This window comes from Tamandua tetradactyla, chromosome 17 (assembly GCF_023851605.1).
Source record: "Tamandua tetradactyla isolate mTamTet1 chromosome 17, mTamTet1.pri, whole genome shotgun sequence".
Lineage (NCBI taxonomy): Eukaryota > Metazoa > Chordata > Mammalia > Pilosa > Myrmecophagidae > Tamandua > Tamandua tetradactyla.
Genome location: NC_135343.1, coordinates 65,808,632 through 65,825,570, shown reverse-complemented (window position 1 = coordinate 65,825,570; position 16,939 = coordinate 65,808,632). Strand labels below are relative to the sequence as shown.

The following is a 16,939-nucleotide window of genomic DNA, read 5'->3' as shown; positions in this document are numbered from 1 at the left end:
GCATGGATGTTTGGAGATGCTTGGAGCCTAACAGACATCACCATGAGATGTTAAGCAGCCAGAACCTGGGGAAAGCTAAGGGAAGCCAAGAGATGAAATCCAGCCCTGGAGAAGTAAAATGAAGAGGTCCCTCAGGAAGAGAGGCTGAAAGCAATGGAGTCCAGGAGCCAGAGACCACCAGATGCCAGCCATGGGATTGCCAAGTTGACAGAGGTGTTCTTGACCCATCAAGCTTCCTTGAATTAAGGTATCTTTCCCCTTGGAGGCCTTAATTTGGACATTGTTACCGTTTAGAACTGTAAAATTGTAACTTATTTAATTCCCTTTTTAAAATGCATCCCAGTTCTGGTATAACACATTGTGGCAGCATGCAAACTAACCCATTCTGGTACCAGGATAAAAAGCTCTTCTGGATGAGACTGGATAAAATACTAGGGCTAGACTTACAGATGATAGTGACCATCAGAACTGGTGAGACTGCCATGGACACAGGAGATTCAGTCTTCACAATTTACCCTTGGGCACCTGTAGTAGGATGAACAATTAACACAGATGCACACAAATTCAAAATATATGCCAGCAAATTCAAAAACAGTTTGTCCACACTTTGTTTCCTTGTAGTTATAGATAACTCAGCAACCCATCACATTCAATATTCCGTATAATATTTCTGGAAATAACAGCTATTTCGGTGGGCATCTAAAGTAGATTTTCCTAACTTACAAAGATTTAAATTTTGTTCGATTGAGATTCTCTTACACCTTCATCCAGAGTCCCAGAGCAGTGGCATCAGAAAGAGGTAGGGATGTGCCATTACCAGCCTCCTTTGCCCTGCCAGTGACAGCTCTTTTCCCATCACCAAGGCACAGAGCCCAGCTGGAAATCTATGAGCAGCTGGGCAGTGCCAGAGGAGGCTGTGCAAAGCAGGTGGTGATCATACAAGGATTTACATAGTGGATTGTGGAATGATGTAACGTACATTGCCAAAAATATCATCACAGAAAATATGATTTATTAAACATGAAACATGTAATCAGTTTCAAAAATGGAATTTGCAATAATTAATTTGAAAGTAAATATATATTCAAATGCCCAGGGGACATCTCCCCCATCCATGAAGTCATACACTTACCTGCTGCCATAGCTCCATGCCTTTGCACAAAGGACCTCATGTCTTAGATCAGCATACACCAGGGTTACAAAGCCCCAGACCAGTGCAACTGCACATCTACATCCTCCATGGCTGCTGGGCTCCCACATTCATGAGAATAAGTGTAACCTCCCCATCCTGTACTTATATCTACTCCAAAACAAATCACAACACTGAGCACCCCACCCTGTGCCCTGCACCCTGTACAACCATCCCGCAAAAACAAGGCTGTTTTTGCCTTGTTTGAAAGAAATCAACTCCCAAAGTAAATCAATCATTATATTTACATGCCACAATGACAGCAGAAGATCACTAAGCATATCACAAGCAGAAAAATATAGACCTGCCTAATGACAAATCTAAAACACCAGAGGATACAAAGATGTTGGAACAACAAATCAAAGATGTTCATGCAACTTTACTTAATAAAATAAGTGGGATAGCAAAGGGTATAACGGAGATCAAAAAGACAGTAGAAGAGCATAAGGAGGAACTTGAAAGCAAAATAGCAGATATCACAGAGATTAGAGACTCTGTTGACCAAATACAAAACATACTAAGGGCACACAGCACCAGATTTGAAGAGACAGAAGAAAGAATAAGTGATTTAGAGGACAGGATAAGTGACTTCAAAGACTCTACAGCAAATGGAAAAAAGATTGAAAAAAATTGAACTGGAACTCAAGGATATGATAGGCAAAACAAAGCATGCAAATATAAGAATCAGTGATGTCCCAGAAAGAAAGGAGAAGAGTAAAGGACTAAGAAGAGTAGTTGAGATTATGGGGGAAAACTTCCCTACCCTCAATAAGGACATAAATATTCAAGTCAAAGAAGTCCCTATAATTCCAAACTAAATAAATCCAAATAGGCCTTCTCCAAGGCACATGCTAAACAGTCTGTAAAATTCTGAGGATTAAAAGAAAATCCTGAAAACAGCAATAGAAAAACAATTTACTGCATACAAGGGAAATCAAATAAGACTGAGTTCAGACTACTCAATTAGCACCCTGGGGATGAAAAGGCAGTGTTAGTATATATTCAAATCCTGGAAGGGAAAGACTTTCAGCCAAGAATTCTGTACCCAGCCAAATTGGCCTTAAAATTGAGGGAGAAATTGAAGTTTTCACAGATGAAGAAGTCCTTAAAGAATCTGTCATCAAGAGACCAGCCCTACATGAAATACTAACAGGAATTCTGCCAGCTGAAAAAAAAAAAGACAGGAGTGAGAGGTCTGGAGGAGGGCACAGAATTGAAGAGTGTCACCAAGGGTAATTTAAAGAATGCAAAGAGAAAGTTAAAACAATATATAGATATGAAATAAAATTAAAAAGATAAGATGGTGGATTCAAGAAACACTTCTTCAGTAATAGCTTTGAATGCTAAAGGAATAAATTTACCAATTAAAGGATACAGATTGGCAGAATGGATTAAGAAACATAATCCAACTATATGCTGCTTGCAAGAGTTTCATCTTAGACACAAGGATACAAAAAGACTGAAAGTGAAAGGATAGAAAAAGATTTTCCCTGCAACTTGTAATCAAAAGAAATCTGGAGTGGCTATACTAATATCAGATAAAATAGACTTTAAATGTAAAGATATCATAAGAGACAAAGAAAGACACTTTATACTAATTAAAGGGTCAGTTTACCAAGAAGATATAACAACCATAAATGTTTATGCTCCCAATCAAGGTGCTCCAAAGGATATGAGACAAACATTGGCAACATTTAAGACACCAATAGGTGTTTCAACAATAATAGTAGGAGATTCAATACACCACTCTCCTCTATAGATAGAACAACCAGACAGTAGATAAACAGGGAAATAGAGAAGTTAAACACCTTGATAAATTAATTAGACCTAACAGACATATATAGGTCATTGAGCCCCAAAACGTAATATACAGTCTTCTCTAGTGCTTATGGAACATTCTTCAGCATAGATCATATGCTGGGGCACAAAACAGATCTTCATGAATTTAAAAACATTGAAATTATTCAAAGCACATTCTCTGATCCAGTGGAATGAAACAGGATCTCAATAATCACTGAAGAATAAGAACATTCACAAACATATGAAGATTAAATAACAGACTCTTAAACAACCCGTGGGTCAAAGAAAAAAATGCTAGAGAAATCTGTAGCTATCTGGAGATGAATGTAAATGAGAACATAACTCATCATAACTTATGAGATGCAGCAAAGGCTGTGCTGAGAGGGAAATTTATTGCCTTAAATGTCTATATTAAAAAATAAGAAAGAGCAAAAATCAAGGACTTAACAGCACACCTGGAGGAACTTGAGAAAAAACAGTAAACAAACCACAAAGTAAATAGAAGGAGAGAAATAGCAAAAATTAAAGGAGATATAAATGAATGGGAGAACAAAAGAACAATAGAAAGAATCAATAAAATCTAAAGTTCGTTCTTTGAGAAAATCAATAGAATTGATGGGCCACTAGCAAGACTGACAATGGAAAAAAAATAGGTTGCAAATGAACAAAATCAGAAATATGAAGGGGGGTGTTACCACAGACTCTGAAGAAAAAAATAAATCATAAGAGGATAATATGAACAACTATTCACCAACAAACTAGACAACTTAGATGAAATGGAAAAATTTCTGGGGATACATAAATAAGCTACACTGACTCAAGATGAAATAGAAGATCTCAATAAACCAATCACAAGAAAAGAGATTTAATCAGTCATCAAAAATCGTCCTACACAGAAAAGCCCAGGGCCAGACGGCTTCACAGGAGAATTTTATCAAACATTCCATAAGGATCTAACACCAATCCTCTGAAACTTTTCCAAAAAATTGAGGAAAAAGTAATACTATCTAACTCATTTCATGAAGCTAATATTATTTTAATACCAAAACTGGGTAAAGATGCTATAAAAAAGGAACATTTCAGTCCAATCTCCCTAACGAACATAGATAAAAACTCTGAATAAAATATTAGCAATCTAATCCAAAGACATACTGAAAGAATTATACACCATGACCAAGTAGGGTTTATACCAGAAATGGAAGGATGGTTCAGCACAAGACTATCAATTCATTTACTACAGCACAAATTAACAAATTGAAAAGGAAAAATCACATGATCATTCTGAATGATGCTGAAAAACATTCAAAAAATTCAGCATCATTTTCTGATAAAAACACTCCAAAAGATAGGAATCAAAAGTAATAACCTTTGGTAAAAGTTATGATATGATAAAGGGAATATATGAAAAACTGATACCCAGCATCATACTCAATGGAGAGAGACTAAAAATTTTCCCCCTAAGATCAGGTAAAAGACAAGGATGTCCGCTGTCAGTGCTATTATTCATCATTGTACTAAAAGTTGTAGCTAGAGAACTCAGGCAGGACAAAGAAATCAAAGTCATTGAAGCTGGAATGGAACAAGTAAAACTCTCATTATTTGCAGATGATATGCTACTATACTTGGAAGATGCTGAGAAATCTATAGCAAAGTTATTTAAGCTAGTCAACAAATTCAGCAAGATGATGGGATATAAAATTAACGTGCAAAAATCAGTAACGCTTCTATGCACAAGGTCATTACCTAGCTGAGGAGTCAGTTAAGGAAAAAAATTCCATTCAAAATGGCAACTAAAAGAATAAAATACTTAGAAATTAACTTAACCAGGGGCATAAAGAACTTGTACACAGAAAACTATATAACATTGTTAAAAGAAATCAAAGAGGAGATCTAAATAGGCAGAAGGGCATTCCCTGCTCATGGATAGGAAGAGTAAAGATAGTTAGATGTCAGCTCCACCCAAATTGATCTAAAAATTCAACCCAGTAACAATGAAAATTCCAAAAACCTACTTTGAAAATTTGGAAAAGGTAACTACTAAATTCATCTGGAAGGGAAAGAGACCCTGAGTATCTATAAGCATCTTAAAGAAGAAGAACAAATTGGGAAGAGTTGCACTCCCTGACTTTAAAACCTATTATAAAGCCACAGTGGCCAAAGCAGCATGGTACTGGCACAAAGATAGAAGCACTGACCAATGGAATAAAATCGAGAGTGCAGAAAGAGACCACTAAATCTATGGCCAATTGCTTTTTGACAAGGTCTCCAAATCCTCTGAGATGGGACAAAATAATCTTTTCAGTAATTTGTGCATGGAAGAACTGGATATCAATAGCCAAGAGAATGAAAGAGGACCCCTATCTTATGCCCTACACAAAAATTAACTCAAAGTGGATCAAACACCTAAATATAAGAACTAGCATCTTAAAGCTTCTAGAAAAAAATGTAGGGAAACATCTTAAAGAACTAACAAGAGGAAATAGCTTCCTAAAATTTACAACCAAAGCACAAGCAACAAAATAAAAACTAGATAAATGGGAACTCCTCAAAATCAATGCTTTTGTGCCGCAAAAGACTTTGTCAAAAAGGTGAAGAGGTAGCCAACTCCATGGCAGAAAATATTTGGAAATCACACATTGGATAAAGGTTTGATATCCATATACATAGAGAAATTATACAATCAACAGCAAAAGAGTAAACAACCCAATTATAACATGAGCTCAAGATATGAATAGGCATCTTTCTGAAGAGCAAATACAGGTGGCTCAAAAGCACATGAAGAGATGCTCATTGGCTATAAGGAAAATGCAGATCCAGACTACAATGACATACCACCTCACATCTATAAGTATGGCTGCTATTAAACAAACAGGAAACTATAAATGTTGGAGAGGATGTGGGGAAACTGGGATACTTATGCACTGCTGGTGACAATGCATAATGCTGCAACCACTATGAAAGACTGTTTGGTGGGTCCTTAGGAAATTAAATATCAAGATACCCTTTGACCTATCAACAGCACTACTTGCTATATGTCCAGAAGAGCTGAAAGCAACAACACAAATAGACATTTGCACATGGATGTTCATAGTAGCATTATTCACAATCACCAAAGGATGGAAACAAACCAAATGCCCACAAATGGAAGAGTGGATCAACAAAATGTGATATATACATACAGTGGGATATTATGCAGCAGTTAAACAATGACATCTGGAAGCACATGACAAGATGGATAAGCCTTAAGGACATAATGCTGAGCAAAATTAGCAAAATAAGAGGATGGACACCATATGATTCCACTTTCATGACTAGTATAAAAGTATAATCAGAGGCTTATACAGGATATAGGCAACTTAGAGATACATAGAAGCTAGAGATGAGTGAACTGTTAGCTGTTGAGGTTGAACTCTAATATAAGGGAATAGGTAGGAGTGAAGGTGGTTCTCTAGTGCATCTATATGTAATAATATCATTTGAAGATGCCAAGCTTGAGACGGCTGTATAGACAACATGTCCCAATGATTAGAAATATGAATTTGTTCTTGCAATAATTTCTTCAAAGATATGATTCTTATATAAAGAGTGTTCAAATGCAGGGTGCAGGGGGAAAACTGCTATTGCATGATATAGGCTAAGTTCAAAGGAAAACCATCAGTATCACCACAGCAACAGCAGAGGTAAATAATGGGGGTAGGGGAAAAATTTAAGAGGAAGTTTAGATTTCCTATTTGGCAAGGGTGTGTTTATTGGTTTTCTTTCTCTTGGAAACAATGAAATTATCTAAAATTGAGAATGTGGATGGACTGTAGACTTTGGGCCTTCTACATGATGCTCGATGAATGCAGGTGGCTGAAGGTTGCACTGATGGAGAAATAGTTTGGCAAAGGATGGCATATACTTATGAATGAAGGTTGTGCTGATACAGAAAGGAACAAAGTCTTGAGGCATGTAACAATGTGAATGAACATGTGCATCCTTTGGTGAGACAAAATAAGCCAGAAACAAAGGAACAATAAGAGTATGGTCAACTTTAGAAAATTCTTATAGGAAAACAGGGGCCTAGATTGTAAGCTTTTAAGCAGACACATTAAGTCTGGAGTGATGATTATTATTTCTGGGTTTCGTGATGCTGTTTTATATATATATAACCTGATATTTAGACAAAAGAACAAAGCTGAGCAGGTTGGGGTTAAAGTATTTCAGAACATAGGGGAAGGGAAGATGGTGTCTGTATTTTAGAACCACACATACTTTTTGAGACCAGTGGAAGAAAGATTTATTTGATCTGGAATTGAAATTTTCTGTAGTTTTTAATCTAATGAATTTAATCTAATTCAAGCTATCTGTTTAACTCATTTGAACAACCGAAACACAGGATGCATAGAACAAGAAAGAGGTCCTTTAATCCTGTATAGATTATTGTAATGCCTAGAAACATCCTAGAGTTTATTAAGCAGATAATCAAAAGTATTGGCAAAGTCCCCTGAGGGATGGGTGAAAGAATGTGGAACTATAAACCTTACCATCAGGAAATCCCCTGATCTTGTGTCAAACTTTAAGGACACCCAAATCAATCGACCATACTCTCAATCATGGAGCTTACTCTTGTGAAGCTTATGTAGGTAGTGAAGAAGCTTAGCCTACCTATAGGCATGCCTAAGAGTTAATTCTGGAGGACTTCTTTTGCTGCGCAGATGTGGCCTCAGTCTCTCTGAGGCCAACTCTGCAATTGAAATCATTGCTCTCCTCCCTAGGTAGGGCAAGATATCCCGGGGTGAAAGTCTCCCTGGCAAAGTGGGCCATGACACACAGGGATGAATCCAGACCTGGCACCATGGATCAACAATTCCATCCTGACTAAAAGAGGGAAAAGAAGTGTAATTATTAATGAAGTTTCAGTGTCAGAGAGAGTTCAAATAGAGTCAAGAGGCTATTCGAGGGGTTGCTCTTAGCAAGCTTCAGTTAGACCTTGCTACGTATCATAATCATCCAACCCCCAACCAAGACCATTCCAGCCAATTCTAAGGAATACCAAAGGCAATATATAAGATTCCAAAAGGGTTCCATGCGCTAGAGTAACTTTTCAGAAACTATAAATTCCAGATGGGTCCCTGGTCCAACCCCTCCAGAACAGCAGATAGTCCCATCTCCTTACCCCATATTAGTGACAGACCCTTCCAGTATGAAAAATTTAGATTTGCCATGACCATAACACCCCTAAAGAGAGGTATGGAAAGATCAAAGTGATGATGGCGTTACACATAGAAGATAGGATTTAAGGAATGAATATGAATGCTGAATCATTAAGTTGGTATCTCTTTTAGTCTCCAGTATTTTAGAGCAGCTAGAAGTAAAAACCTAAAATTGTGAAATTATAACCCACGTCAAAATCTGAAATATGTTCTACAATGAATTGTAGTACTGTGCTTTGAAATTAGTAACTTTTTGTATATATGTTATTTTTCACAAAAAAGAAGGAAAGTCAATTGTGATGATAAAAAAAAAATTAAGCCCTCTAGCCTCATATATTCTTGAGCAGCTAGAAGAAAAAATATGAGAGGATTGTATGGTAGCCCATGACAAACTCTGGGATCAGTCCTGTCACCACTTGTTGAGAGTACTTTGGAAACTATTGCTTTTTTTTGTTTTGTATATATGTTATACAAACAACAAAAAAGTTTTAAAAAAATTAAAAGTCTGTCTGAGGACATTTCTTGACTACAAATGAAAGTATGCATTACTATCAGAAACTTTCCAGAGAAATTCTAAAGGATGTTTAGGTTGATCAAAAATCTCCATTGTGGAATGTTGGGAAACAAAGATAAGTAGAAACTGATGAATGTGTACAATAATAATGCATGTTAATGACACAACCAGTAACAGATATTTAGTGAATTATAAAAGGGAAGTAATGTACTTAAAATAACTGGCAAAATTATATTATGGAAAAAAATGGAATTTGGTGATCTAAGCATATTGGTTCAGCCATGAAGACATTGAAGATTGTATTCATTTGTTAAATGATGCCAGAATGCAATATACCAGAAACGGAATGGCTCTTAAAAAGGCAATTCATTGAGTTGTAAATTTACATTCTAAAGCTACATAAATATGCAAACAAAGGCATCCAGAGCAAGATACCTTGACTCAAGAAAGGCTGATGAATCCAGCACACCTGTGTCAGGTGTGGCTGTAATCTGCTGAACCTTTGGCTCCTCATTTCAAACAGCCTCCCTGGAGGCATTTTCTTTCTACCTCTTGAAATACCTGGGTCTTGTGTTGACTCTGACAACTCTGTTGGCTGTGTCAACTTTGAAGTGTTTTCAAGAATGGTTCTCTCTTAAGAAGCCCATTAAGCCACTCCACATTGAATGGGTGGAGATGCATCCCCATGGAAACCACCTCTTTAAAAGGACCCACCCACAACTGAGTGGGTCACATCTCCATGAAAATAATTTACTTAAAAGATTCCACCAAACAATATTGAATCAGGATTAAAGAACTGCTTTTCTGGAGTACACAACAGTTTCAAACCAGCACAAAGAGTTTAATTAATTTTAGACATTAATATTGTTATGTGTACTATAATTTGTTGAATAAACTCTAAAGGAAGTAAAAGCACATTATATATAATGCACATAAAAAAGAAGGAATAATGAAAATTATCCAGGCAACACAATAGCATGCTAGGAAGTATTTAATATATTAGTAATTATCTTACATTTCAGATTCTCTGACTAAAATATAAAGTTTGTCACATTTATGAATCACACTCACCCAGAATCATGGTTGTTAAAAGAAGACACATCTAAAGTGTCACAAAACCATAGAAAGGTTAAAAGTATAAGAATGAAAAATTATACACATATATTTATAAAATGATAGCTTTAATCAAAAAAGGCAGTTATAATAATATCCAAAATGCACATGCTTTAAAGCAAAAATTGTTACTATGTAAAATACTTTATTCCACAGTGATAGATGCTCCAATTCACCCTGAAGATATAATAATACTGAATTTCACCAATCTAATAACCAAACCGGAAAAGATGGAGAGCAAAAAGGGATGAATTATAAGGAGAAAAAGCAAAAATACACAATTATAAAGATGGCATATTAGCTTCACAATTTAAAAATAGGGTTGTTTGTAAAACAACCAGGAAAAATTAATAAAAATAGGAAAATTTGAAGAACAAGCAGAAAAAAATTATAAGATTAATAGGTTTATATATTCACTTCCCAGCCACATGTGGAACCACCTAAAAAATATGCTCATAGACAAAGACAGCAAATAAACATGAATACACTTCAAAACACTAAAGACTTAAAATATATTCTCTGACCATTAGGAAATTGAGAATTAATAATAAAACATGATATTAAAATATCTCTTCTATATATAAAACAGTAATTTCATGTCAGTGTTCAACCTCTGAAAAGCACAACTAAGCATGTGCCGGGCAGAATGATCCATAGATAGCAATAAAATCACGACAAAATTCAAAATACTAAAAATACTGGATCCTGAACAAAATCAGACATATTTTGGAAGACAGTCAACAGATGGGAAAAGAAAAGTTTAGTATAAAAAATTATTAAACTATGATAGAGAAATAACTATGAGATGTAAGAGAACTCCACATGACACCCTAGGACTAAAGGCACACTCCTGAGGGAAACACAGGGAAGGGGGGGTCCCTCCTCAAGACCGGCTTTTAGACCTTCTTGGAGGAGGTATAGTTTCAATCCCTGAATGGTGGGGGGGGTGTCTCTGGATTGCAAAGGCAAGAGCTGGTCAACATCTCTGGGCAACAGGAGGGAATCCCCCAATAATGGGATGGGTACAGGACAACCACAAGTAAGGGCAGAGTGCAGGTGTGCACAGGGAGAGGGGACACAGGTGCAGGCAACAGGCCTGGAGCCCACAGTGGTCTCATCGAAGGGACCTTCAAGGCCATGAATGTATGGGTGTGAAGAAAATTGTTTAAAAAAGAGTTGATTTCATATATTGTGGTGGTTCACACAGTGAAATTCTATTCAGCAATGAAAGTGAAGAAACTGCAGAAGCATATAAAAAACTAGATATTCTAAAAATATGGAATGAAATATGCTAGTGACAAAATAGTGTGTGCAGGATGATTCTATTTCTGTAAAGTACCATAACAAGCAAAACTATATGGTTTAGTGATGTCTATCTGGAATTAAAAAATGTGAATCTAGGAAGTGATTACTATGAGATACAGAGAAGTCAAGAAGGGAGGATTATGGTTGGTAAGGGAGGGGTGGATTTTAATAGGATGTGGGGAAGAAATGTGCCAGGACATGATGAGACCTTGGTGACTGCTAGGTACTAAAAATATGTATGGTGCCTATGTTTCATGAAATTTTCATCATCATATCTTATAATAAAAATTAAATATTAAATACATATTTATCATCTGTATAATTTTACACATTTATTGTTGCATATGAAAAATAATATTCTAAAATTACCCAGCACTGTATTTCACAGAGTATTCAGTCAATTTAACATTTGTTGAATAAATTAATAAATAAAAATAAACTGGATAGCTTAAAGCTTTAATTCTATCAATATTCATGTTAGTTGATAGAACAGTTTTATCTTGTTCTAATTTGTTTATATTTGAAGTTCAAATTTCTCTTCTGAAGTTTAACATTTTGAATCTTTCTATAGCACTTCAAACTCAGTATCTCTGGAACATATCTCACGATCTTTACACCTCCACACAAGCCATCCCCACCCAATGCCACCCAAGGGAAGGAACAGCACACATCCTGTCATCTAAGCCAGAATCAGTGGAGTCATCCTCGACAACACTCTTTACCTCAGCACTCACATCCACCTCCTGTTAATTTTACAACTATGCATTTCCCAGTGTTGGCCTCATACATAAATATTCCTTGAAAAAAATGCAATTTCTGATACTCTTTAACAAAATCTGTTACCTCTTCAAACTTAAACTCTGAGAACCAGACTCATGTCTTTAATTGGTTATTATTGTTATTATAAAGCAAATACCCAGGAGTGTACTTGACATACAGTAGATTCTCAACAAGAATTTATTAAATAAATGCAAAATTAAAAGAGAAATCAATGAAGAAAAGCAGATTCATTCATCACAAATATAACATTAAAATAGAACAATAGATTGTTTAATGCAAATGTAAAATATTTTAAGTTTAATGGAAGTGTAAAAACTTTAACATTAAATTAATACCCTAGGGAAAGAAACTTGATGGACATCTAGTGCTGTCAAATATGAAAACACTGTTTCATTGTAACAAAGACTGTTTTCCATCTCTTGACCAAGCTGCCAGCCTTTCTCCTTCATGCCCCTTTCCCACTGACTCCCTCCTCCTCACCACTTTGAAACCAGGTGTGGGAGAAGAAGAACTTGAACTTCAGGGGAATAGAAGGAAAAAATGGCACATTCAAATCCTACCTATTCTTAATACCAATATACCACGAATTGCCCCTCATGTTTCCCCCCTGAAATCCTCCTAACTAGGCACACCCTTCTCTCCCTCCTCCTGTCTCTCTGCTCTCACAAGCTCCAGGAAGCCCCATTACCTCTGTGTTAGTTAGATTCAGTTGTCAACTTGGCCAGGTGAGCACACCTAGTCTTGTTGCTGCGGACATAAGCCAACGGTATGTGAACCTCATCTGTTGCCAATTACATCTGCAGTCAGTTAGGAGGCGTGTCTGCTGCAATGAGTGATGTTTGACTTAATTGGCTGGTGCTTAAATGAGAGATTGCAACATAGCACTGCTAAGCAGCTCGGCATTCCTCATCTCGGCACTCACAGCTCAGCCCAGGCCTTTGGAGATGCAGAAAGAAGTCACCCTGGGGAAAGTTGTTGGATCCCAGGGGCCTGGATAGAAGACCAGCAGAGACCATCCTGTGCCTTCCATGTAAGAAAGAACCTCAGTGGAAAGTTAGCTGCCTGTCCTCTGAAGAACCAACAAAATAAATCCCCCTTTATTAAAAGCCAATCCATCTCTGGTGTGTTGCATTCTGGCAGCTAGCAAACTAGAACATCTCAAAAGAATATATTCCCAACCACAAGGTCCTAAAGGAAACCTAGTAAATCACTCTTCCACCTCTGTGGAACAAAACCATCCAAAGAGCAACCTCACCAAATCCCTCCCTCTCTCTAGTAACCAACCTGTAAGAACCTAGTGCTTTTCCTCTAACATACTCACAACCCTTAAATCTTAATGCCCTTTGTTTAAACAGAGGTGAGCTCTACTCCCCATCCCCTGCTATAAACAGTCCTGAATAAAGTCCTTGTGGCCTATATTAACATCGTCTGGTCCAGTTTTCTTTCTTTCACATTGGTCAAGGATTTGGATACAAACAGCAGGAAGGAGTTGGGTTCCCTCTAACTAAAACTTAAATGGCAGACTGAATATCCATAGTTTACAGATTTGAGAAGGAGTTCAGAGAAAATGGTGGAGAAAATGTAGTGAGATGTGGGTGGCATAGATGGAGTCCAGCAAATCACAGAAATGGGTTCATATGCTCCCACTGTCAGCATGGATGAACAGTGGACAATCCTGATGGTTCATTCACAGTGGACACTAGTCATGGGACATTGGATAGTGGAAGCCTCTACTTCTCCCCTCATGGGAAAGGATTCTATTTGCCAACATTTAGACATCGTGTTTTTTTTTTTTTTTCATGGGCAGGCAACGTGAATCTAACCTGGGTCTCTGGCATGTCAGGTGAGAACTCTGCCTGCTGAGCCACCATGGCCCACGCTATTTTTAGACAATTTCCACATGAATTCTTTTAATAAATGGTTCATCATGAACATATTTCTGTTACTAGCAACTGTACCAGCAGCACTGAAATATCAATATATACCTCTTGGTTTTCTTAGAAAATCTCAGGCAAAAGGTATTGTCTTCTCTCATCATCAAAACCTAAGTAAGGAATGAGAACTTATAATATTTTTAACCCAAACATGTGGTTTCAACTTCCTCCTCCCCTCTCTTTACAAAAATATCCCCCAGCCAGCACTTTGGGTTAACCTTGATAACCCGAGCCTCATGAATGGAACCTTTTCTGGGGTTTGGAGAACATCAGTCAGAAAAGAAGCTATAGATGGTTTCACCAGCCCAGACCCTCTGGGTTCAACTCTGCTGTGTTCTAGATAAAGACATATTTAACAGCTTAGAAATAAGGTTTTTCCTCCAAAGTCATCTTTCTATTCAGATAGATCCATGGCATTAAGATGAAACATGAAATTATTGCTAAAGCAGCACAACCTATCTACCTATCACAGCTATAAATTATTACAGCATAATTTTAACTTCTGCCCCTGAGTGTCACAGCATCTCTGCATTAGTCCCTTTTCATTTCTTCAACAACACTGATGTGGGGCAAATCACACCTTCTCAGGGCATGCCCTGTGGCCCTCTGTGATTTATCAATTGCAATAATGTCCCAAATGCTTCATGCCTCCCTGTGTCCATGTCTTTTAGTTTGTATGCTGTATGACAGGGGTCACATTTCATTACTTTCTATGTGAACATCCCATCATTGAAGCACCATTTGTTAGATTTGTTCATTTGTTTGCTTACTTCCTTGCTTGCTTGTTTTGTGGAGAAGTATATGGAATGGGAATCAGACCCAGGTCTTCCTCATTGCAAGCAAGAATTCTGATTCTTGATACCTCTGAATGACCCTCACAGCTCCTCCATCTGGGTCTTTTGAAATGTGACTTTTTTCTGCAGCCTCTTCCATAAACAAGTATGGGCAACTTATACTCTCCTTAAATACAGTCTTGTCCTGTGAATTACTTTGGTCATGAGAATAGAGTCTAGGCTTCAATTAACCTTAACCTTTAAAGCTTTTACATTTTCTCTTGAAACCTGACAAGAGCCAGCAGACACAGCTAGAATTATTCTTGCAGATGATAAGACACATGTGGCCCAGTCAACTAAAAAACAAGCTGATGCCAAAAACAGATATGTGAAAAACAAGAAATGTGTTTGTACCTTTCTAGGTCTGGGAGGCCCAACAGTGCCTGGCAGCTAACTTGACACACAAGGGCAACCCCAACCAAGATGAGACAACCCTGTCAATATTGACAGGAACAACCAATCAAATAGAGAGCTTTGAAAATGCTTCTCATTTTAAGCACTGAGATTTGGGGAGATTTATGACATTGCAATAGATAATACATCATTCTCTTTTAAATAGCTATCCACTTTACTACAGCAAAACATTTCCACTCATCTTATTTTTCTTCATAGAAAAATGACATGGAAGCCATCATACTTATGTGTCAGTTTATTTTCTCTCCCAACAACTCAAAGAGAAGAGTTGATCTGACATATAGTAAACAATCAAGACATATTTTTAAAGGCATGGATTCTATAATATCAACTTTAACAAGAAATGGTTATGTAGGTGTGTTTGGTTTACACTGCTCTGGCTTTTTCAGATAGTTCCTGAAATTGAATGTCTAAACCCATGTGTTTCTGAAATGTGTGCAAAAATATTATGTGACTTAAACTTTTTCTGCTTATATAGCTGAAATAAGTGTTTAATTAAATATTTTCCAAGATATTTCACTTGTAGCAGATGTAAAAGGCATGATTTTAGTAAATAACAAATCATGGGAAGAATGACAAAGTTAAAGAAGTACAAATTTCCCTTGGAGTATGAGTATAACTGAATGAGAAGCAGTGAAGAAAATTGACACATAGAAAAGAGGTAGAGTATAATTACTTCAATAACAAGCAAAAAAAGGTTTGAAGGAAAGACAGAGCCTGCTGAGGGAACAAGTAAGACAGGAAGATGAACTTCTAGGCAGAAAGTTTCAATATGAAGAGGCAGGAGGAGGGGGATCAGCTGCTGCTTTGCCCCACAGCTGGGAGAGGATGTTTGTGTTCAAGGCTGAAGCACTGTGGGAGGATAGCTGCTACCTTGCTGACAGTAATAAGTAGCCACATCTTCAGCCTGGGCTCCACTGATTTGGAGAGAGTAATCTGTCCCAGACCCACTGCCACTGAATCGGTCAGGGACCCCAGATGCCCGGTTGGATGCACTATAGATGAGCAGTTTGGGAGCCTGTCCAGGTTTCTGCTGGTACCAGGCTAAGTAGCTTCTAACACTCTGGCTGGCCTTGCAGCTCATGGTGATGGTCTCCCTTGGTGTCACAGCCAAAGAAACTGGAGACTGGGTCATCACGATGTCCCCACTGGCACCTGCAGGCAGAAAAGAACAAGATCATACAATAAATTGCAGGTATATAAAATATATATCCCAATGTAGGCTACCTCATTTATCATATATAATCAGATCTCTTTGTGATGGAATGTCTTTACACTCTGCATGTGAAAACCATCTCTCCAGCTTTATAAAGACATTGCTCTTCTGAAGCTCTCACCTGAGACCCAGAGCCCCAGGAGGATGAGGAGTTGGGACTGTGACAGCATCTTGCTCACTGTCTAGTGCACTCTGTCCCCATCTCCAGGGAATCCCCATTAATAGAGTCTGAGCAGCAGCTGAGTCCCCAGGAGTCTATGCAAATCAGCACAGTGTATAAAGGGAAACGCACTGTGCAGTGAGCTGTAAAGACAGATAATGGAAGAAGGGACAAAATAACATTACCACAGGAAATGTGATTGGAGTCCTGCAAACATCCCAGAAATCAACTGAAATCTATAATTTTCATCAAACTTTAGCTAAATTATTAAATATTAAATATTTTACTATCCACTTTATGCTTCAAACTACCTGCAATCATTTTGTGTACTTAAATTAATTTTGTAATTGAATATATGTGTCAGTTAGTGTAAAGTTTCTAAACTTAATTGAACTTTTAAAATATGGTACTAGGAACTATGTGGAATATATTCATATCATGAGACAGAACGTGGACATAGTGCACAAATTATGCATCTTTCTCAGT

General features: G+C 37.3%; 1 gene segment (V, D, J or C); it reads right to left on the bottom strand.

Moving 5' to 3' along the window:
- Positions 1-15,900: 15,900 nt before the first annotated feature.
- On the bottom strand, positions 15,901-16,494 carry LOC143661351 (immunoglobulin kappa variable 3-11-like). The segment is given in 2 exon segments: positions 15,901-16,232; positions 16,415-16,494. Coding segments are annotated over 2 exon segments (366 nt in total).
- Positions 16,495-16,939: the final 445 nt, after the last annotated feature.